The sequence below is a fragment of the Eptatretus burgeri genome, chromosome 2 (genome assembly GCF_056783735.1).
Source record: "Eptatretus burgeri isolate ZD-2024b chromosome 2, Ebu_testis_v1, whole genome shotgun sequence".
Lineage (NCBI taxonomy): Eukaryota > Metazoa > Chordata > Myxini > Myxiniformes > Myxinidae > Eptatretus > Eptatretus burgeri.
In genome coordinates, this window is record NC_140962.1 from 59,751,184 (window position 1) to 59,776,548 (window position 25,365).

The 25,365-nt window shown below is 43.1% G+C and overlaps 1 protein-coding gene across 3 annotated transcripts in view; it reads right to left on the reverse strand.

The window, feature by feature from the left end:
- LOC147032137 (leucine-rich repeat and fibronectin type III domain-containing protein 1-like) overlaps window positions 1-15,218 on the reverse strand; it is a 337,112-nt gene extending 321,894 nt beyond the window's left edge. For 2 of the 3 annotated variants that reach the window (XM_085869481.1, XM_085869482.1), the window contains exon 1: window positions 14,928-15,218. In XM_085869481.1, coding sequence (XP_085725607.1) covers window positions 14,928-14,930 — 3 coding nt within the window. In that variant the 5' untranslated portion in view covers window positions 14,931-15,218. Of the gene's footprint in view, window positions 1-14,733; window positions 14,803-14,927 lie in introns of all 3 variants that reach the window. The other variant, XM_085869484.1, reaches the window with a different exon arrangement.
- Window positions 15,219-25,365: the final 10,147 nt, after the last annotated feature.

The following is a 25,365-nucleotide window of genomic DNA, read 5'->3' on the forward strand; positions in this document are numbered from 1 at the left end:
CAGGTCTCAAAGTATTCACCGGTGGGGAGGTGTGGGGGTGGGGGTCACAATTAATGTGAAGTCACGATTAATGGTCACCAAGCTGTGAAGTTATTTTTTCTTCAAAGTTTTGTTTGGAGAACTCTTTTCAGGATCATCATCACTGATTGTGTGTGTGTGTGTGTGTGTGTGTGTGTGTGTGTGTGTGTGTGTGTGTGTGTGTGTGTGTGTGTGTGTGTGTGTGTGTGTGTGTGTGTGTGTGTGTGTGTGTGTGTTTCATAAAGCATAACATTCTCTCTCTGCTAACTCCGATCTTTCTCTTTCTCTCATCGTTGCTTCACCCCGCCAAATATAGTGCAGCACCCTTCTCTCACCTCCCTCTGTCTTCGGATGTATCCAAGTAGTGGTTATGTCTGGATGGTCGTTTTCTCCACACTTATCTTGCCAAGCCAGCCATTCCTTATCAACCGTTTCATTGGAGTGCTTGCTTGAGTGATTAAGCCATTTGGTGAGCTTGGTTGTTCATTTCCAAGCCGTGGCCATACACTGCAAAATTATTCGCACCGTCACTGAATATGTCGATCAACTTGAACAAAGTTCAGGCCCTACTCGCCTCTGTTTGTTCCCGCACTGTCATGCAGTGTCACATTCACAATTGTTATTGTGATTTGTAAAGACCCTCAGTGCCTACGTGAGGACTTCATTTTCTCTTGACATATCCAGAGGTATCCGGGTGGTGTTTGTTTCCATGTAGGGTTTGTCCCTGTACATGTCTGGATGGTGGTTATCTCCGGACGGCGGTTATCTCCACGTGTGTCTGGACGGTGCTTGTCTCTGGACGTGTCCAGATGGTGCTTGTCTCTACTCGGTTTGTCTCCAGTTGTGAACAGGCGGTGTTTGTCTCTGGGCGGTGTTTCCAGTATGACTGGTAGAAAATGTACAATTTTCAGATTTTTTTTGTTTCCATCTTCACTGTTATTCCATGCGGAATCATTCTGATGAGACAGTATAAATCGTAGTTAATGCTTCACTGCATGTCTGCATTCCCTTCCCCCACCCTTCCTCGCTCCCCCACCCCTCCTTTCTCTCAATCCTTCCTCTCTCCCCATGCCTCCTCTTCCCATCCCTCCTCTCTCTCTCTCTCTCTCTCTCTCTCTCTCTCTCTCTCTCTCTCTCTCTCTCTCTCTCTCTCTCTCTCTCTCTCTCTCTCTCTCTCTCTCTCTCTCTCTCTCCCCCACACCCCCGCCTCTTCCCCCCTCTCTTGGTATTCCCATCAGCCAAGTGATGGGTGGTATTTGCAAGTAATAATAATGATAATAATAACAAGGAAAAATATTTTTACATAATTATTAATTTGTCTTCTCCATATTCTCATGATAAAGCTTTGTTAAAAGTTTGATGACAAAAGCTCAAATGCTAAAAAAAACACAAAAAACAGCCCAGACAAGTACAGAGCTCACGTCCATTTGAGATCGGGTGGGAGCTCTTCGTCACGCTTCATAGATTTTGGCCTACACGTTCACCTGTTGGCACTTGCCTTCTGTTTTTTTGGATTGTATTGGCAAGAACAATCGTCTGTGTGGCAGTCAGGCTTTTGCTTTTTGCAGATTGTGCGTTTAGCTGGCTGCCAGGAACCACGGCGGCCTCAAACCACCAATCCTTGAGATGTTCACAAAGTGGTTTTACGAGAATAACCACCTGGTCCGTGAGCTCAAGACTGCAAGAGATGTACTTGCAGAAGGAGGAAACTCTGAAGAGTGCCAGATCATCATCAGAGAGAACAAGCGACCACAAGGAGAGCACACACGCTGCTACAATGCCCAGTCTGCACCAGAAGTCACCATCCTAATGGACAATGAGCCAACAGAACCCAGAGACATTGTCCTCAGACTTCGTGATGGGGCACTTAAAAGGATCAGTGAGCTGCATGCATCTTATAATGCACTCCAGTATCCCATAGTGTTCCCATATGAAACAGATGGCTACAGCAATCATCTGGTGGCCAGGACTGCTACTGGACAGGATGGACGAAAACTCACACAGCTGTAGTACCACAGCTATCACATCATGGTGAGAGAGGGCAACCACATACTGCAGATGCGACGACTCTTTCAACAGTTTCTGGTCGACTGCAAGATTGCGACAGAGCTACTGGGCTTTATCCGCCAGGAGCAAAAGAACTTGCTTGCTGATAACTATGACAACCTCCTTGACAGCCTCATGGCCAGCGATGGTGATCCTTGCAATGTTGGACAAAGGGTGGTCCTTCCAGCAACATACCGGTGGGCCGTGGTGGATGCATGACAAACAGAGTGATGCCATGGCCTATGTGTGTCGCATGGGAAGGCCCGACTGCTTCATCAGGATGACCATGAATCCCAAATGGACGGAGGTCCAGGAAAACCTCCTGCCAGGCCAAGAGCCTCACGATCGGCCACACATCATTACCCGTGTCTTTCGCCAAAAGAACAAGAGACTCATGGAGCTATGAAAGAAGGGAGCTTTTGGGAAGATGAGAGCCTTCCTGTACACCATTGAGTACCAAAAGCGTGGTCTTCCTCATGCCCACATACTCCTGTGGATCACTCCAGAGGACAAGGTCAAGCCCGAAGACATTGACCTGGTCATCAGTGCTGAGATTCCCGACAAGAAGCAAGATCCAGAGCTGCACAATATGGTCATGGCACACATGATCCACGGTCCATGCGGAAACCTCAACCAGAACAGCCCTTGCATGAAGGACCGCAAGTGCTCAAAGGATTTTCCAAAGCCATTCCTGCAGAGCACTGAGCAAGGAAACGACAGCTACCCTAAGTATCACCCTCTCAAGCCAGAAGATGGTGGTCGCACTGGTGAGATAAAGATGCGCCAGCAGGGAAAATGGGTGGTACAGGTAGTCACCAACCAGTGGGTGGTACAGGTAGTCACCAACCAGTGGGTGGTACCCTACAACCAGTTCCTCCTACGGCAATTCAATTTCCACATCAACGTTGAGATCTGCTCCAGCATCAACAGCATCATTTATATCACAAAGTGTGTCACCAAGGGGACCGTTCAGGCAGTGTTTGAACTGCAGCGAGCCAATAAGGAGGCCGGAAACCGTCAAGTGGATGAGGTAGCTCAGTTCCAGAATGCACGCTATGTTGGCAGCAGCAAGGCAGTCTGGAGGATCCTGGAGCACCCAATTTCCAAGCATTTCCCTCCAGTCATTGGCCTAGCCGTCCACCTCGAGAATGGCCAGCGAGTCTACTTCAATGTGGACAATGTCGTCGAGAGAGCACAGCGACCACCACCTGCCACTACGCCGACTGCCTTCTTCGACCTCTGCAGTCATGATAATTTTGCAAAGATGCTCAAATACCACGAGGTGCCCGAGTACTACATGTGGGATAAGGTGGCAAAAAGTGGGCCCACCGCAAGCGAGGAAAGGTGGTCGAAGGTCCACATGCAATCTGGAAGGCTCCTGCAATTGGCCGCATCTACAGCATCAGTCCGAGGCAGGGTGACTGTTACTACATTTGAGTTCTCCTGACTGAAGTCTGTGGCCCCTCCTCCTTCACTGCTCTGAGAACCATGGATGGCCAGGAATTGTCCTTCCATGAAGCCTGTCTCGCAAGGGGACTCCTGGAAAATGACCTCCACCTTGCTATTGTGGATGCAGGCATCAGCCAGTCTGCACCAAACCTCAGGAGTTTCATGGCAGTCATCCTCACCACCTGTTTCCCTAGCAATCCACGCACACTCTGGGATCAGTTCCGTGACCTCCTCTCTGAAGACTACCTGTTCTCGCATCGTCACAATGTTGGCAATGTTGATGCTGACTACAACGAGGTCTACAACCTTGCACTTTGCTCCCTCAAGGACAAGGTGAACATGATGGGTGGCCGTTATCTCAGTTCATATGACCTTCCTACACCAGAGAGGGCCACTGAAGATAGGCTCTCAAGAAAGTACTTCAGGGAAGTGGACTACAACCAAGAGCAGTTGGCTGTCCAGGCTGAAGACCTCCAACAGCACCTGGCAGATGAGCATAGTCAGGTCAGAGCATAGTCAGTCAATATGCAGCATCAAGCATGGAACAGCATTGGCCAAGGTCATCAAGGATGCTGCTGCCATCATTGTGGATGAGGCCCCAATGACTCACAAGTCAGTCAATGAAGCTGTAGACCACACACTGCAGGACATCACAGGAGTCCAGCAACCCATGGGAGGCACCCCCACACTGCTCTGCAGAGACTTCCGGCAGATCTTTCCAGTGGTCAAGAGAGGAACCAGATCCAACATTGTCAACGTCAGCCTGAAGACGTCCCACCTGTGGCGCCATGTGACTGTCAAGCACCTGACCACCAACATGCGAGCTCACCTGTCTGGTAATGAAGGGATCACCAACTTCTCCAAGCTGCTCCTGGAAATTGGCAATGGCCAGATCGCATTTGCGGCCGAACCAGACACGATCACAATTCCTCCTGGACTGGGCAAGGTCGTCTCCACACTGGAGGAGCTAAAGGCTAAAGTCTACCCTTGCTTGACCACAAATGGAGTCAGGTCTGAGTGGCTGGCTGAGCGTGCAATTCTCTCTCCGCTGAACACCAATGTCAACCAGCTCAACAACTGGCTCATGGGAGAGTTCCCTGGCGATGAGAGGATCTACAAGTCTGTGAAGAGTGCCATCTGCGACGATAAGGCAGTCACTTACCCTGTTGAGCTGCTCAATTCTCTCGAGCTGTCAGGAATGCCACCACACCTCTTCAAGCTGAAACTCGGTGTGCCCATCATGATCCTGCAAAACATGGAGCCACCCAAGACCACCAATGGCACACGCTGTATCATAACCCGCATGCATGCCAATGTCATTGAGACCACCATCTCCTGTGGACCATAGAAAGGAGAAGTCATCCTTCTGCCGAGGATTCCGTCCGACTCTGACCTGCCCTTCCAGTTTCGCCGACTCCAGTTTCCCTGCAAGCCATGCTTTGCGACGATGATCAACAAGGCTCAAGGTCAGACATACAAGGCAATCGGTGTCGACCTCTCTGTCCTATACTTCTCTCACGGCAAGCTGTATGTGGCTGCCTCTCGGACTGGCAGTGCAGTGAAGCTCAGCATCCTGGCACCCAACAGTCAAGACACGCAATGTGGTCTACCCCGAGGAACTGGAGCACTGATGACGAACGCTGACAATGACAAAGAAATGTGAAATGTGTCCAAATTAAATGTGATATATAAATGTGATATATATTACGCACCACAATTTACCCCTTTCTTATTCCTATTTTTTCCCCCCAGGCAACGCCGGGTACTCCAGCTAGTCATGTATATTTGTGGCCTCATTTGCTCCACACTTTGCCACGCAATGGAGCTCCTAGAATAGCAGGTGGTGTGGGGTGGGGGGAGGCATCTTGTGGTGCTCTCTGGCCACGAACATGCGTTGGACACCGAATTGGGGCCACAGTTGAGTGGAACGTTTGGGCTATCCCCATGGTGTTGAACTGCACCCAGCGCACGTTCTTGTCCTGAGCTAGATGCCAGAACATCCAGCCCTGAGTATCTACAAGGGTATGGGCCATTCCCTTGTCTCCTGCCAGTCCAGAGGGAGGTGTTGGTCATTGCTGGTGACGGTGGTTGAGCAATGGCAATGGTGGTGTAGTGTAGCGATTGTAGTGCGGTGAGTTTGTGACGGTGATGGTGGTCATGGTCGAGATTGTGGCATCAATGGTGAGTGTAGGTGAGCTTGAGCTGTGGTCTGATGATGTGGGGATTATTATGTAGGTGTTGTGATGGTGTATGAGATGCTTCAACGTTGGGGTCCAAGTACGGGAAAGGTCTGAGGTGATGTGTCGTGAGAGAATGGCGTGAGGTTTGAATGCATTTTGGCGATATATGCGAATGCACTATCCTGTTGTTTTGGCCGTTATGCTTGCACGAAATAAAATAAAAGATAAAAAAAAATAATAAAGAATGGGAATAAAGACCTGCCTAAAAGCCCTCGCAATGCATTTTGTCCCATCAACCCACTGGACCGAAGGGAAGGACTATCTAAAACAGATACTAATGAAATTCTGTCTTGGGACCGCTATATGTTGCATGCCATTGCCTGGGAGGGGGAAAGCACCAGTTTCGCAGAACCACACCACTACCATGGCGTGAAGTCACAAGCCTTTAAAAGATATACCTTTTATTCTCAAGTGTTTTCATAACTAACAAGACATAAAGATGCCAGAATACACCACATCAATATCCAATACCCTACACTCCATTGCCATTTGTCAAGGCCTTAGCAGAAGTTCTTTCACCTTGTAGGACACCAACATACCTGATCACTACATTTTTTTTTTTTACAATCTAAAGCAAAGCCTTAAGTTTGATTTTTCTGTTATGGTTCCTGTACACAGTAAAGTACTTCTGCGACTTCATTAGCTGATGGATTCTTTGGTCTCGCTGCAGATATTTCAATGTAATGAATGATCATTTGGCAGTTGTGCAATGGGACAAAACACTCCAGCATTCTAATCCCGTTGTTGGTCCATGACAGAACATGATTTTCCATGATTTGCTCATGTAGTATGTTGTCAAGTGCAGAAACCGTGGTGTAGAAAATATTACGCAACATTCTCTGGTAATATCTATTGGAACAAACAGCCAAATCTAGGCATTGGGGACCCAGAAGTACTTTAATTATGAAACGTGACGTCACAACTGAGACCTATTGCTCCCCACGTGTGTCCGAGTTGCTTCACCATGCATTTTCTTTGTTGATAACGAACCAGGTTTAAATTACGACTGTTGTGAAGCGATTTCATCATTACTGGGATATATTGTGCCACCATTTCAGTGTTCCGGCAATTTTAAGCCATTTAAATTTTGCCAGGTTTCTTGCATACAATGACGACTCTTTTTGAACGGCACAGCAGGATCTTCCATATTCAATACTAGCACAGCCTACCCGTCGTTCCGCTGATGGACCAATCAGTTATCCTTTTTGCCAAAACTTTTGGGTTAGAACAGAAGGAAAGGAAGACAAATTTACCCATTCAGAGAGTGCTTTAACCCCTACCACCAGCCTCCCCCCTCCCCTTCGCCCCCTGTTCGTCCTGATGTCCCTTTCCACTAGAAATGTCTCACACACGATGACAGGCTTGGACAGGCCCCTCTGTTCTTTTTTGGAGGGGGGGGGGGGAGAAGTAAAAGAGGACAAATTTACCCGTATATAGTGTGCTTTAACTCTTACCCCACCCCTTCCATATCCCCATCCTCATGACCCGCTCCACCCCCCACCCTCCCCTTTGCTCTCCATTCGTCCTGATGGCCCTTCCAACTAGAAAAGTCTCACACACATTCACAGGCCTCTCCTTTTTTGTGGGGGTGGGGGGGGGGGAGAAGGGAGGAGGACAAATTTACCCGTGCAAAGAGTGCTTTAATGGAATAAACTGAAAAAGTAGACTCATTTGCTGAGTAGACTGAAATTTTTCAAGACCCCACCACATGATCGTGTCAACATCTATAAGCCATATGTCAGGCCAGCACTGAAATATGCCACACCAGGATGGCATCCTGGACTTACTAAAGGGCAAACTAAAGACCTCAAAAAAAATCCAGAAAAAGAGCAAAAAAGACAAAAATCCAAAAAAAAAAGACTCCTATTTGGACTGGATGCCCTCATTGTGACTGAGATTGGATCACTTAAGTAAAGAAGAATAAACCTATGTTTACCCTCGCCGAAGGAGAGGGTATTGCATTTGGGTCTGTTTGTCCATTCGTTTGTTTGTCCACACAGAACTTTAGTGTCTTTCTCCTCAAATCAGACAAAATTTTCACCATTGGTGCGACTACATATGTGCCGAACAAAATCGACCAGTGCTGAACAGCAAGGTATCAAAATAGCACAATTCCATTTCTTGGAAAAAATTATTTCAATGAAGAAAGGGGTAATAGGATCGATGATGTAAAATAGGTTTAATATTGGGAGGTCCAGTGGAATTATTTATTTTGGATACCTTTTCCCAACATGACTTTTGTATATGATTTATCGATTAATTTTAACTTGCAATTTTCTTGCATATTGTATTAATTTGATATGATGCATGCCTGGTGTTGGCTTAATGGTTAGGGTGGTGGGCTTGGTATCCTAGGACCTTGAGGTAAAATCGCACTAAGCTGTTGAATTAATACCATGTGGGGTTGACTCAGCCTGTCATCCTTCTAAGGTCAGCAAAATGAGTACCAGCTTGCTGGGATGATTGAGCCATTTGAGTATCCTGTGTTGCAGTGGTGGAGTGGTGGAGTGGGTGACCTGCCAAAGGTTGTGTCCAATAACCCAGGAGACTGCTTTGGCAGCACTGATGCTCTGTACAGAGTATGATCTGATGGATGGATATGCCTTGGATTCAATATGAACAAATTGATCATGAGTTGTTGTTTTTTTTGTGTGATTGTTTGATCAAATGTTTTATATCGATTTGAAATGTTGAATTTATATACATTTGTAAATTGTCATACAATTCAGCAGAAGTTGCAAACTGAAAATAAAACTGAACTGAACTGAACCTCAGTGTTTCCCAGACAGAAAAGGAAATTGTATTACCCTCTTCCACCACCACTAGGTGGTGCTACACGGTACACATTTACATAGAGAATTTACACCCTCCCCTCCTCCACCACCACACATCCGTGAAAGGCTGCGGCCACATTGCCGAGGTCATCCCCCCCCCCCTTACACACACACAAAGCTGTATTTGTAACTTAAAAGATGTGGCCATCCATAAGAGAGAGAGAGGACAGACAGAGAGACAGAGAGACAGAGAGACAGAGAGACAGAGAGACAGAGAGACAGAGAGACAGAGAGACAGAGAGACAGAGAGACAGAGAGACAGAGAGACAGAGAGACAGAGAGACAGAGAGAGAGAGAGAGAGAGAGAGAGAGAGAAATGAATGAATGGCGTTTATACATGTAGATATGTGGCAGCCCCTTAACGTTCCCCCAAAACGACACATCAACTTATTGATGCAAGAACCTGTCTAAGAGACACTAGGATGACAGTTTATAGCTGTGTTTAGAGTCTAAGCCAGACATGACAACTCAGAGGTAAGTATCTCTATACTATCCTGCCATCCTATCACTATGAATATTATCAACAGAGAACGTTTAAATTATTAGGGAACCATCTAATTGCTTTGTTTCAGAGCATCATGTCTCAAAGGAAGGAGCTAACAGAGTTCTAATGATGATTGACTATTTCCTGTAAGGGAATACACACCTCTATTATATAGATTTCATCCATCCTCGCCATTTCCAAATCAAATGTGAGGAACATCATCATGAAGTTTAACACCGTGGGCAACACCAATGATCAATCTGGCACTCCATCAAAAATCACTTCTTGAGTGAACAGAAATCTGTCATGCATTATTAGATCGAACAGATGTTTACATCTCAACGAAAGAGTTTGTTGAGTCATTAATCTCTTGGCAGGGACCGTGGGAAGTCATGAATAATAATTAAGGAGTCAACAACAGTGATCATAATATCTGAAAGAACGAAGGGATGCATCACGTGAGAAATGTTGGAGAATATCCCTTTCAACATATGAAAAACTGTTCGCAGATATGTGAGTAATGGTACAGGTGGTAATTAGGATATTGCAATGAAGGATCTTGGAACAGCAGAAAAAACAAGGGGCAATGGATCAACAAACAAAATGGGACAAAATAAAAACAGAGAGGCAACAACAACAAATAATGCAGCGAAGCATAAGGAGAGAAAATTGCAGGGGAAATGTGGGAACAGGTTCTCAGTGAGTGTCGTAAGGCTTGTTATGCAATATAATTAAAATTGGGTGATGACAAGACAGCCTAAAGGTATGCACACTCACCTATAAGCTGTGTAGCCTTGGTTTGAACCTCCAGGTGTTTTGCAGGCAGGGCGAGGCATCAATGGTGCGTAGTTCCTCGGATGGACATTAAACTGGCTGTATATCGTTTGCGAGCATTAGTTGGTGGAAGATAACGATCCCACAGTGTCTTTCATGGATGGGAGTTATTGCCAGTATCCTGGCCAAATTGCCTGAAAAAAACTGGTAGGTGGAAACAGCAGGGAGTGCAAAAGGAGAAAGGGGGTGGTAGAAGACAAAGAGGCCACCAATGTGTCTGTGATGCAGGGTAAAGACAGAGTGAGAGTGTTACATTTGCCATGGTTGAAAGACATATTCCAAGTGTTGGACCAGCTTCTGCTTCTATCAAGGTCTGCAGAGAGGGAAGAAGCTGCTGCCAAGCTATTTGAAGGCTGAGACATGATACGACAAAGGTCGGAGCCATCAACAAAAAAAAAATTGAGGGCTTTTTAAAAGAATCAGAGATTATATTGACGATGAGGAACAGGACTGGGTCCAAGACACTATCCCGGGGCACTCTGGCCTTGACAGAGAGAAGATATGAGAGGATGTCATTGAGAGCCACGTACTGACTGTGAAGAAAGTGAAGCATGTCAGCAATCGAAAAGAGGAGGTGGCCTTGGAATTCAGAATCTGAGAGCTTGGAGAGTAAAATTGGGAAATAGACTATGGCAAAGGCCTGATATTTGTTCATAGAGATAGCCCTGATCTCGTTCCTGAGATTCAGCTCTCCCTCCATCCCATATTGGGAGATCAGCAGTAGCATGTCCGAGGTGGAATGACGGGATTGGAAACCAATTTGATGATTTGAAATCAGGCCTTTTGAGAAAAGGATTTATTAACCTCCGCCATCTTCGAAGATAGATGGATGGAGGTGACTGTTTTCACCCCTTTCTGTTTGTTTGTTTGTTTGTTTGTGAACAGTATTACGGAAAAAACTCCTCGACGGATTTCGACGAAACTTGGTGGGGGGGTTAGGTATGGTCCAAGGATCATGCCATTAAATTTTAGACTTGGTCCCCCCCCCACAAAAAAAAGTTGTTGGAGAATTTTTTTTTGCATTTATACGTTTTAATTGATTTACAACCCCCCCCCCCCAATTTTTTTTGCATTTCTACATGTTTAAAGTGATTTCCAACCCCCCCAAAAAAAATTGTGACCCCCCCCAAAAAAGAGAATTTTTTTTTGCATTTCAACATGTTTTAAGTGATTGCCAACCCCCCCAAAAAAATTGTTAGAGAATTTTTTTTTGCATTTATACATGTTTTAAGTGATTTCCAACCCTCCCCAAAAAAAATTAGAGAAAAATTTTTTTTTTTGCATTTCTACATGTTTTAAGTGATTTCCAACCACTCCCCCCCCCCCAAAAAAAAAAATTGTTAGAGAAAAAAAATTTTTTGCAACTTTTTTTTCAACAAAATTTCTATTTTTTTTTTTGCATTTCTACATGTTATAAGTGATTTCCAACAAAAAAAAACATGCCAAAATTATAATTGCGGCTGATTTTGGAACTTCAGGTGGATATACCCACGTAAATCAATTTCTGTCTCAAGGAATCGAGTTATGACGAATGAATTGAGTATGTAAAAGTTAAAAGTAAAAGGGAAAGTTACAAACTATAACTCTGTGAGCACTGTTGACGTCAAATTGAATGAATAGGATATCAGGTTCTCGAGTGACCTAGCAGTATTGGCGGCGGAAGTTTTGCACTCTACCAAGTGCTCCCCTTCTAGTTGTCAACTGTGATGATAGATTTCATGACTTCGATATGATAAAACGAGCCAAGTCTGTCTATCTTTGTTTGTCATGTTATAACTTGAGAACAGATGAATGGATTTCAAAGAATCCAATGATGATGGATCCAGGGAACTCCCAGGAAGGTTTGTGATGCAAAAAAAAAAAAACAATAAAAAAAAAGATGATAATAATAATAATAATAAAGGTCGGTTTGCACATGGGCATGGTACACGGGCACACGTGGCGAAACTGCACACGCCAACTTGCGATGGTGGTTATCCCCGCACGGAGGGCACGATCTCCCAGCAATCCTTTTTTTGTTCTTGCCCCATAGATTATCCAGCGCAGCAACGATTGGTATTCCCATCGGCAATGTGATGGGTTTTACATACTCGTTGCTTATAAATAGACGCAAGCCAATGTACCTGTATTTAACTCAAGGGTTCATGGATAAAAATCAAGACGACTTAAGGGTCCAATGGACCCGGGAACTGAAACAAAGTTAACTTGCAAAATACATTGTTATTTCTATTTTTATTGTTATTGTCATGCTTTTATATACAATGTTTAAGCTCATGGACGATATTTGCAAAAATTTTTAAGAAAACCCCCAAAAGTACAGTTTATTTATTTATTTATATATTTAAATTTTTTTTATTATTTTGTCTATACAAAGTTGCGGCGAGTATTGGTGGGTTTGGTCAAAAACAAAAATTGCTCAGAAAATGTCGATTCATTGATTTGTTTGACTTTCCGTCAATTGGCTTCCCGTCAATAGACAAGGAAAATACAAAATACAAGTCTGGAGACGGCGATAGTTCACGAGCAATGAACACAGTTCGCGTTTTATTTATTTATTTATTTTTTGACCTTCAAGGGGACGCCACGGGCAAACTGGCGGGAATCGGGAAAAACTTAAATGATGAAAGTTGTAGTACTCGAAGAGCACTACTTGCATACCAACTTTCATTCAAACCAGTTGAAAACCCGAGGAGCTCGATGCCCAATTTATTGATTTTTTTTGACATTTTCGAAGTTCGTGACCTTGTGACCTTGATCTTGGGACGAAAATGAAAAATCGAGCTCCGTAGGGCTATGCAGGTGTCATTGGGTTAACCAAATACTGAAACCCCAGTCAGATTCGACAAACCCCCTAGGAGAAGATGCAAATTGAAATCGGCTACCCCCTAAAAACACATGTTTTTTGGGCGTAGCTCCACCCATAATGGGCGCAGTACGCCCATTCTCAGGAAAACACAACTAGATCATGATATAAACCTCTTACCAAAATTTTATCAGGATCGGATCAAAACCCACGGAACTATGCTCGGGACAGACAGACAGACAGACAGACACCCATTACGAATATAGTGGTCACTTACTGACTCGTAAACCAAAAATACTGGGGAGCAAAGGGGAATAATTAATAATAAAATAGTAGGGAAAAATAATTCATATCTTAGCACGCATTCACGAATTTCGAACATTTCAATCATTTGAGACGTCTCAAATGCGAACATGACATCATATCAATCTTTGATGTTTTTCCTACATCCAATCAATCATCTTTACATGGAGACCAAAACCATTCGATTTGCTGAAGCAACATCAATGCATTGACTAAATACATATTGAGGAGATGTTTTATTGATAAAATAAATAAATATATGAAAAACCAAACACTTGAAAACATTACATGAAATATATATATATATATATATATATATATATATATATATATATATATATATATATATATATATATATATATATATATATATATATATATATATAGTCATGTGCCACTAAGGCCTAAGTCACATTTGCTCTACGGCAAGGATACGGTGGCCGTACGCCCTCTGAATTGACAGAAACGTGCGGCGGCCGCAGAGTTTCTGAAGTAGCCTCAGGGTGGCCCTACGCCCTATGGCTATATTTTATAGGCCGTAGGGTCGCCATGGAATTATAGCGTGGAGTTATAACTTTTTTTCATTTATACGTTCGCCGTAGCAATTCGACAAGCCGAAAAAAAAACTGGTAAAATAAATAAATAAATAAATAAATAAATAAAACCCACTCGTTACCGTCCGTCTGGCTGCACGTTTTCCTTAGGGCCCCCCTGCGGTCCCCCTGCGGTCGCCTTGCGGTCGCCTTGCGGGCACCTTGCATCTGCCTTGAAAATTCTATGGCCGCCGCAGGAATGCCCTAAGGTCACCGTGCGACATCAAATCAAAGACCGTACGGCACCCCCACGTTTTCTTTCTCCACAATTTATAAATACACCGTGCGGCTCTCCGAAAAATAAAAAACATATGTGACTGCTACATTGTGTGACCGTGGAAATACTGCGGCCGCCATATAATTGCTAGTGGCCATAGATTTTGGAGACCCCACGGCCGCCGTGGCAAATGTGACAGGCCTTAGGCCTAAGTCACATTTGCTCTACGGCGAGGATACGGCGGCAATACCCCCCCTGAATTGACAGAAACGTGCGGCGGCTGCAGAGTTTGAGGTGGCCTCAGGGTGGCCCTACGCCATATGGCTATCTTTTACAGGCCGTAGGGGTCGCCGTGGAATTATAACTTTTTTCATTTCTACATTTGCCGTAGCAATCCGACAAGCCGAAAAACAAAAAAAACTGGTAAAAAAAAAAAAAGAACCCACTCGTTACCGTTCGTCTGGCCGCACGTTCGCCTTGCGGTCACCCTGTGGGCACCTTGCGGTCACCCTGTGGGCACCTTGCGGTCACCCTGTGGGCACCTTGCGGTCGCCTTGCGGTCACCCTGTGGGCACCTTGCGTCTGCCTTGAAAATTCTATGGCCGCCGCAGGGACTCCCTCAGATCACCGTGCGACATCAAATCAAAGACCGTACGGCACCCCCACGTTTTCGGTCTCCACAATTTCTAAATATGCCGTGCGGCTACCCGAAAAATAAAAACAGATGTGACTGCTACATTGTGTGACCGTGGAAATACTGCGGCCGCCCTATAATTGCTAGTGGCCGTAAATTTTGGAGACCCCACGGCCGCCGTGCCAAATGTGACTTAGGCCTTAACGACAGGGATATGTTCTGAGAAATGCGTGGATAAGCGATTTCATCATTGTGCGAACATCATCGAGTGTACTTACACAAACCTCGATGGTGTAGACTATTGCTCCTCGGCTACAAACCTGTACAGCATGTAACTGCACTGAATACTGTCGGCAATTGTAACACAATGGTAAGTATTTATGTCTCTAAACATATCTAAACATACAAAAGGTACAGTAAAAATATGGCATAAAAGATTAAAAAAAATGGTACACCTGTATAGGGCACTTACCATGAATGGAGCTTGCAGGACTGGAAGTTGCTCTGGGTGAGTCAGTGAGTGGTGAGTGAATGTGAAGGCCTCAGCCAGGCCTAGGACATTACTGTACACTACTGTAGATTTTATAAATACTGTACACAGGCTACACTAATTTTTTTTTAATTCTTTCTTCAATAATAAATTAACCTTAGCTTTCTGTAACTTTTTTACTTTATAAACTTTAAAAAAAAATGTTTTTTTCAATTTTTGACTTGTAATAACCCTAACCTTAAAACATAAACACATTGTACAGCTCTCCAAAAATATTTTCTTTTCTTTTTTACAATTTAAATTTTTTTGTTAAAAACGAAGACACACATTAGCCTTGGCCAATATAGGGTCAGGATCATCAATATCACCGTCTTCCACCTCCACATCTTGTCCCACAGTCCCACATCCAAGATAGATGGAAGATGCGTTAGTTTTACCTTTGTGCTGATCATGACGGCCATGTGTGTTGTTAGCGTCTGCTTACAATCTCCTTTCGCATCGATGATAGAAAGTTGAATAAATGGCGTTTGGATTTTATAAATACGTAATCATTGCATCGATGTTATAATTTACAAATGAAGAAACGAGCACCTGTCAGTTGTGTGATATATTTTCGGAACAGTGCGAATGTTTTAACATAAAAAGCTTTACTGAAAATTAATTTCTGTTTTAATTTCTTCTGTAACAACAACAATTTATTTGCGGAATTCTTTAATTCAAAGGTAATTTACTTGCTTGAAGGTAAACGTGCAAAAAACGGGTCAAATAGGGTGAGATTTCTCTTCCCCATCGGCCACGCCTACGCAGCAACGTGTCCTGTCATTGGTTTGGTAAATAAATGGCCATAACTTGGGAACCACTTGTCCGATTAATATCAAACCTTGAAACGGCACATCCACAGGGCTCCAGCAATATACCTGGCAAGTTTCAATTAGATCGGACCAGTGGTTGTCAAGAAACAGCGGTCACACACACACACACACACACACACACACACACACACACACACACACACACACACACACACACACACACACACACACACACACACACACACACACACACACACACTGCTGGAATTATAGATAGACGAGTGCATGCCCGTACGTGCGTGCCCAGACTTGTGTGGCCGCACATGCGTGGCCGTACATGGAAAAAAAAACTTTCAAACCGTGTGCCAGAAACAACCACACAGGCCGTTCCTTCGCTCTCGCGTGCCCGTACGTGCAAAAAAAAACAAAAAAAAAACTTTCAAACAACTACACAGGCCGTTCCTTCGCTGTCTTCGCAGCGACAGCGACAAGGCTGTTCCTTCGCATTGTGTTTAAAAAAAATCAAGAAAGAAATCGAGAAAGTACAGAAATTGAGAAAGAAAGAATACAGGAAGTCGATAAATTGAGAAAAAAATCGAGAAAGAATGCAGTAAGTCATCACTATCCGGAAGTCCGGAAGTTAAGTCCTCACTGTCCGGAAGTTCGCATATTGTAATTACGATTATTCGCAATTTAGTTTTAATGGCCAATTATTCAATTAGCGCCAACGTATTTTGCCTTTTCGCAATGTCGTCGCAAGGAAAAACACAAAGAGAAGAGAAGAGAAAAAAACAACAAAAAAAACGTGCGTACTAAAAAAACAAACAAACAAACAAAAAAACAACAGAGAAAAAAAAATAAGACCTACAGAAACAGAGAAGACCATAGATAGAGAGAAACAGATAAATCTGGAACATCTTATGGGAGGAATGATTTTGTTAAGCAAGCAGCTTACTTTTTGTAATTTTATTACTGTCAGGTTTAGTAGCAGCAGCATCGACGTTAGATATTGAACAGATTGGAGCCTATAGGATGTGGAAGGTGCATACTGTTAGAGACAGGTGAGGAATCAAAGTTGTTCGGGTGTGGAAAAATGGAGAATGGAGTGGAGGATCATGGAAAAGGAATGGGGGAATGTGAAGAGTGGCAGAGGTGAGGGGACCTGGAGAGGAGGTATCGTTGAGGGAAAGTAGGTAGGGAGATGTGTGACAGGTGGACATATGGAGGGGTGGACCTAGGACGGAGGGGGTGCAGTGGGAAGAACTCAGAGTGGGGATGAGGAGATTTAAAGAGGGTCCAGGGGAGACCTGAAGCAGGGGCAAGAGACATGGGGATGCAAGAGATGCTGTGGGGGAATACTAAGTGAGGTGTGAACCATCATGATCTCACACTCACTGAAAAGGGATTTTTTTAGGCTCCGAAGGTCAGCAAGATGGAGAACTACGTCAGGTTTGGGGTGGAGAAAAACTAGATTTGAAATTATAATAATTGGTGTGTCTTCATTTATTCGGAGTATTTCCCTGAAGTATTTGATTAGCCCACATACATGCATGCCTCTTCTTTATCCTTCTCTTATTTTGTCTCCATCCAATCTTCTTTTCCTTATCTCTCTCTCGCTCTCATCTTGTTATCCTGCACAACACTCCTTACTGTCTAAAAATCCTTGTGACCAATGAACCTTTTCCTGTTTGGGCATTGGTCCATGATAATGCCCTTTCGGCATTTCCGCCTGGTTGGATTTGTTTTGGCTGAGGTTTTCTCCTGTCTGAATTTAAACTTTCTCGTGAGTGGTTAAGCAACTTATCATTCCGATGATTTATTGCTGGGTTTGTTATTCATTTGTTTGTATAATCCTTTTGCTTTTTTTATTTTACTTCTTCTGTCTTTATTTGTTTTCCAACGTGCTGATTCTAATTTTACCAGTAAGCTCAGAGGCGACTGTACATATCGCTCGGTTATTCTCATTAAAAAAAAACATTATATGGAGATGAAATATAATTTTTTTTCGATGAAATGGAGATGAAAATTCAGTAAATGCACAAACTTAATATGGGTCTGAGCTCAAGTGAGGTGGGTAATGTACCCCCCACCCACCCCCCCGCAGACCCCAGGACTTATTGAGACTAACTTTTTTAGGAGCTCTAAAATGTCCCAAAAACATTTTTGATTGTTAACATTCAAACAAACTGAGCACTTTCACTGTTTTGGCTCCTTTTCAAAATGGCTGCCAGAGACGTTGAACTACTATAGAACTGCAACAGAAGTGTTTCCAAAATACACCACCTCTTTATGTTTAATATGATAAAATTGCACTCAAAGTCGAAATAAAAACCAAGACAACCATGTTTTGAGGATTTTACATCACATGGCGCTCTTCATCGAAGATGGCAATGCTCTCTTATATGCACTGACAGTTGTTCCTCCGGCATTCAAGTATGTTAGACTGAAATTGCTGGATCAAATCAGCAACAAATGCCATGTGATTTTATCAACAGATATGTATCTTGAAAACAATCTGAAGAGTCATGAAAGGCTTCGTCATGGCCGCAGTTAAAAATTACTTCTGGAAGGCTTAAATACTCGGAAGCTGGCATGTGTCAAAGTCTTCCTGCAGAATGACGACAATAAAGCTCAGGTTTTTTGACTGCTGAGTCAAATCTCTCAGCAATCTATTACACTCATTTTTGATGGCAAGGTATATTCAAACTGACTACTGTCAATGATACAGTCCAGAGAGAGAGGAGATTGAAGCACTCAGATCATCTCATGAGGAGACCGACTGCAGAACAATCACCTACTTTTTTCACGCGAAAGACAATGGGTTCAAATTCGCTGGGGTTCAAAGTTCTGGCAGTGACCTCTTCTTTATGACTCCACACTATGCTTCCAGGTTGGAGCCTCTGATTGTGCTGCTTGATACAGGTGTTGGTGAGCACAGGTACGTAATCAACATCACAGAATTTGCTAATGATCTCGGGCTGATGTACTGCAAGTTCCTCTTCAGGATCAATGTACATATTGGAGAAGATTGTATTAGTGCTTTTAGAGGGAAAGTGAATTCAGTGAAGAAATTGCAAAAGATGCCAGGATATCAAGAGGCGTTCATGTTGCTTGGTGAGACGTGGACTGTCGACAAGGCATTGGTGGATGAACTGGAGGCCTTCACGTGCATCATGTATGGATACTCAAGGTGAGAACATCGGTTACATCTTGTAAATGTCGCTTTAATGAATGTGCATTGCATTAAAAAAAAAAGAGTTAAATGTAGTAATTCCAATTAATCAAACAAACAGAATTTTCCGAAAAAACAAACTGTTTACCAATACCTGTTATCTGATTGAATATGGTGTATCATTGATATTAGAATCAGTGTGCATTCTGCAGTTCCCAACCAAACTAACTGAGGTGTTTCTGTTCTCATTTCAGAATCAAGGAGGTGGGCAAGTTGCAGGAGCTGATGCTACACAAGCTGGTGGGAGACAAAACTGACAAGATCTTGAAGGTGGCTAAGGTGGATCTCGATAAACTACCGCCATGCCGGAAGTCATTACTTCCCAAGATAAAATAGGCCAATTACTGTGTGGAACAGTGGAAGCTTGCACACCTAAACGACCCTAATCTTCCTCCTATCCAGGAACATGGCTGGCAAGAGGACAGAGACAATTATCCTCTTGAACCAGTCTGGTCTTAACGTGCTGTCCTCCCTCAAAGACTCATATCTTCTATATAATAAAGTAGTAGTGTATGTTTGTTTGTTTGTCCTCTTACAACTCGAGAACTTTGCATGCCAGAGCAAAACTAAAGGCATATTCGGAATCAGCACTTCTCAGAGGTACTACCGCACACCTTCGATGTTTAACAAACCGAAAAAAAGCTTCGTCGATTTTTTTTTTTTGCCCATTTTAATATTTCTGCCACAATTGATTGATTTTTTGCGTCGCGACTTTTTTTTATTCACAACCTGATCAAAATAAGACAAAGACAGGCCATTGGATGGACAGACCAGTGAACGTTTACAAAGTTTCTGATCAAAATTTGACTTTCTGATTTTTGATGCCCTGGAAAAGGAAGAGCTCCAATGGTCCCAAGGCAGCTGCGGTGGGACACTTGGTGGAACACAAGCGAAAACACACAAAGAGACACCAGGAGACTGAAGAGGAGCATGATGCCAGGCTAAATGAACAGGCACAGCGGCAACAACAGTGGCGAGCAAATGAGACTGAGGAAGAGTGTGATGCAAGACTTGAGGCAATGCGTCATCGCACTGCAGAAGCACAAGCACTGGCCCGGGCACAAGAGCACAACAGTACCAACAGCGTGGCATTCACGTATGACCCGGCTGACCCAATAACTCATGTAGACATCGGCCGAATGGACCAAGTCTGCACCCACTGCTCTGCTTCCAAGTTCAAGGGAGAGACCAAGGGTGTGTGCTGCAGCGATAGCAAGGTCGTCATTGAGCCCTCTCATGCCCTTCCTCCCTTGCTTGAGGAACTTCTCTCAGGCGAAGGTACCCTCTGCAAGCACTTCCTTGACAACATTTGGATGTATAATGGCAGCTTTGCAATGACGAGCTTCAGGCACAAGGAAGCTGAAGTCCAGGGCTGGAACCCGAGCTTCCGGATCCAAGGTCAAGTGTTCCATCGCATTGGCAGCTTGCTTCCATCTGTAGAGGGCCAGCCAAAGTTCCTGCAGGTCTACTTCCTGGTCTAAGAAATTGATCAAGATGAGTTGTTCAATGAATTGGATGATCGATGAATATATTGTTTACTGTTGTATTTACCATTGTTAGAGAGTTGGCACTTAAGCAAGTTAAGGATGTTCGAGACCAATCCATGAATAGCAATGTGTTGGACTTAGAAGTTGATGTCTGATGTAGATCTAGAGAAAAATTCCTGTGTACATTGACCTGGATTCTTCAAAACATGTTTGTCTTGGGTTTTTTTCGACATGTATTGCACTTTCAGTTTTAAGCATGAAGAGGTGGTGTACATTTTGGAACGATGCTTCGGTTGCTGCTCTGTTGTGGTTAAACGAGGTCTCTGGCAGCCATTTTGAAAAGAGGCCAAAACAGTGAAAGTGCTCAGTTTGTTTCAATGTTAACAATCAAACACGTCTTTGGGACACTTTAGAGTTTCTAAAAAGGTTGGTCTCACCAAGTCTTAGGGAATGGGGTGTTCCTTACCCCCCCCCCCCTATCTAGGTACCCTACTGTTAGAAATGCAGATACCATCAGGTCCATGAGATAAATCAAACCAGGAGCTTTGAGAAGTTAGTTTGACTCATGATATTGATGATTTTAAAGAGGAAAGTGTTAAAAAAGAGAGATAGGTAAGTGATACATTTTGTTGTTTTGGGATAGTTTGTAATTGACAAAAAATGGTGAGAAAAAAACACCTTGATACAACTTATAATTTAAGACACAAGTATTCTATGTCTGAGCTACCTTATTAGCTCCTTGGTTATAGTGGATAAAACCCACAAGTGTGAGTTTTATAGTCGGTCGGATTTTTCTTTCAGTCAAAAAGAAGGATGCTTGCCAAGGGCTACCAAGCAAATATAAAGAACTCAGTTTGTATGTAGTGAGTGGCCAAACTCATTACCAGGGGTTTGGCAGCAATTTCCTCACCACATGCTTCTGTGGAGGTGGCATGGTAGTTCAAAATAGGATGGGATTTAATTGATGAAACATCAAAGAGTAGAATTATTTCAAACTTGAAATCGTTTTACTGTGTTATAAATTCGTGGTATAAATTGCATTTCAACACTGAAGATTTCTCAGATGATCATATGCTCCACACTGAACAATAAAACTATAAAAGATAGTAATATAAAATACCCATGAAACCCCCCTCCAAAAAAAATTTGTTCAGTTGGTGTTGGAAATTGGTGACTGAAACATGATACAACAAGACTGGTGGCTTAGCTTAAGAGTTAGAGCATTTGCTCTGAGTCTGGGAGGTCGGTGATTTGAACGCTGGCAGAATTATTCCAAAAACTTAAAAATAGTACATGCTGCCTGATGCTCAAAATTTTAAAAGGATAGAGCACTGACAAAAAAACCCCACGGATTTGCAGTTATTGCACTGGCTTTGATGGGCCTCATGACCCCTTCCTGTGTTGAAGTTCCTTGAAAGAGAACTCAGAATAATTATTATTAAAAGCAAAGAACCCATCTTTACGCATGGATTAATTTCCACACTTTTATGATATATGACTTATGTGAGTAATACAGGCTTCCACCAGGTGACTACACATGAGACACATTTACTTAGAGAAAACTGAGAAAATTGGGGTGCTCCTGCAAACCTGAATCCCTGGTTTATGAATTTTTTTTACCCTATAAAACTCCAGGGTGTACACCTGAAGTACAAGCCCCAGTTTTCAACTCATTCCATTCAGGAGTGCTTAGAAGTCAAACAAGCCACAAACAAACATTATGATATTTAGGATGATAATTCCCACATTTATATGATGTCTATGGTTTTCATGCAGGGGATTGTATTTAATTATGACTTGTATTACCCACTCAAACCAGGAGCGGCACTATACGATAAAATTTATATAGATGATTTACATCCGCTACCCTCACCCTCTTCCACCCTGAACACTGGGGGTGATGATTATTTTTGTTGTTTGAAACCTTTTTGTGCACACCGCAATTCCAACCACTAGTTTTCATCTCGTTCTATCGCGGTGTTTAGGAATGCATATAAGGCAAACAAACAAGCAAACAGACACTTCCTGAATTATAGTGTACATTGTTGGATAATTGTTATCGTGATAAGCCAAGATAAGATAAGTTATCGTGATCGTGTTATCGTGTTATCGTGATAAGATAAGATAAGATAAGATATAACCATCGTGATAAGTTAAAAACAATTGTTTCCTGGTGACTCCAGGAAGGTAATCAGTGAGTTGGAAAAACAGGAATAGAAAATCATAAAAAGATAATTTGAAATCTCAGAGAAGTAAAACAGAAAAAATAAAGCAATACTACAAATTCCAAACAGGTTACATCATTTTTGGAATTAAATCATACAAATAATACCAAATCATTTTCATGCACCTTGCAAACACCCTCCAAGCACCATTTATCCACAAAATCATCAACAATATCCATCGTCTTGAAAAATTTAAATTAAAGTTTTAACTTTGCAGAAACAAGCGCACTAAAAATGACAATACATTGCATTGTTGAAGGGGTTTTCCATTTATCTTCTCCTTTCTCGATAAATATATAGCAAGCTTTGCTATACCAACAAAAAACACAGCAGTTCATACTTTATGTCATGTTGGCATTCTTTTTTATACCCAAAAATAAATGATCGAAAAGTAAACGTGAAATTCATTTGGAGAGAAACAAAATTTAACCAATAAAATAATGGAATGTCTTTCACAGTCAATAAAAAAAATGAAATACGTCCTCGTTTACAGAGCAAAATGGGCAGCATGTGGATATTGGGGCAAAGTTCCTGACATATGTGTTACATGGGATGATCCAGTGGGCAAGGTGCCACTGGAGATCTCCCGTTCTTTTGGCGATTAGTTTACAATACATTGATTCCCATACAGGTTCAAAGGGGGGACCAGCAGGAAGTAGTCTCTTCCAACGTGACACTCCATTTAGTGGTGAAACGCCGAGAATTATCTTCAAACATGACTTGTACAGGTTCTTGCTGTTGGCAGAATGTAGTTCATGTGTCCCTGTGCTAACAGGGGGGAGATCTCAAGGAGAACAATCAAAGAGCAGTGTAGGGAAATCGGGTTCATCAGGAAGAAACATGAGCGTTTTGAGACCATAGCAGTCGTAACTGATGATTTTTTTTGCACAACTTTTCTCATCATTAGCCCAAGTGTCCTCTTGGATCGAATCCCTGTTAACGTTGAGATTTCCTCCACAGTCTTCCACCCTTCACTGGAGTTTGGCCATAAGTGCCATACTTTGTTTATGCACGCGGCATTGAACCGCTGGCACAATTCACGACTCCTGAATATTAAAAATAGCGTTTAAAAAAGTAGAGGTTAAAAAATGGCAGCTCAATTTCGTACATCCCTAGGGAGTATGCATCCGCTTTGCGACTCACAGAGTCCTTTCCAGGCATCAAGAAGGCTCTGATAAAATAAGGGGAGTACCGATGTATCTGCAACCTTGAGGTGTGTCAGGAATACTTCGAGACCATAGCTGAAACTGCCTGCTTTTTGAAAAATGTGACAGGCCAAGCGGTGGTTTGGCAGGTGTTCAGCATAATAGGAGGCGATTGATGGGGGACAAGCGAAAAGCCATGATGCAGGACTCTACATGAACTAGGTTTTGACCCCCCATCGGGTGAAGTATGACATATTATGTTTGGCTGAAGCCAATGATGGCCTCCACCAAAAAAGTCCACCAATTTTGCCTGGATCATACCCAGCAGTACTTCCGGTGGTTACAGGCAAATGAATTTATGCCATAGAGCTGCAGCAACCGAGTTATTGGCCACCAAGACAGGGACCTTAAAAGATAGGTGTGGTAGGGCTCTTCTCCACCTGTTCAATTTCTCTTTTATTTCTTCAGTCGTACCTTCCCAGTTCTTTTTCACAAATTGTGTGGAACCCAGGAAAACGCCAAGATATGCAACACCTGTCTTCCATTCTAGGTTTCCAGAAGTGGCGGTGGAGGTGTCAAGACAGGAAGGCAGCTATTAAGGTATGGCACCCACAGTGCCTTACTTTTCTTCCAATCAACTTTCAGTGAAGAAGGCAGGAAAAAAAGTTCTCAGGGATTCTGTAAGTACAGTGATATCTTGGTTGCTCCTGATGATGACACAAACATCATCAGCATAAGCAGATATCTTCAATGGAGGACTCCTTGGAAAGCAAGCGAGACCAGAGATATTCTCCCTGAGTAAACAAAGTAATGGTTCTATTGCCAACGCAAAAAGCAAGCCTGAAACTGGGAAACCCTGCTGCACCCCTCTCTGAACCTGCATTGGGGAAATCAATTCACTGTTAAACTTCATTATACTAAATATGTCAGTGTACAATAATGCTATAACGGTTCTGAAATTCACTCCAAATCCATCTGCTTCGATGACCCGCCACAAGAAAAAATGATCAATACCATCGAAAGCTTTTTCCAAGTCCAGAAAAAAATATTCCAAAGTCATTTCGATCATGTCAAGTGTCCATTAAATCCCGGACCAATAAATGTTGTCATAAATGGAACGACCGAGGATGCTGAAAGTCTGATCAGGTAGGACGAGATCGCCAATGACTGTCTTCAGTCGATCTGCCATTGCTTTTGAAAAGAGTTTATAGGCAGTACAAAGTAAAGAGACCGGTCACCAATTTTCCATCCATCGGAGATCACCCGATTTGGAAAGAGACTCACCACTGCTCTCCGGAGACTTAATGGCATTACACCGATCACAAAGATTCCTGGATTACATTCAAGAGTTCCAGACCCATGAGGTCCCAAAATTCCAAGTAAAATTCAGCAGGTATGCTATCAATTCCGGGTGCCTTTCGAGAGTCCATTTCACCCAGGGCTCGTTCTAGTTCTGCGAGGATTAACGGCACCTCCAGCTCCAGATGCTGAATCTCAGTCAGGGATGGGAGATGGGAGG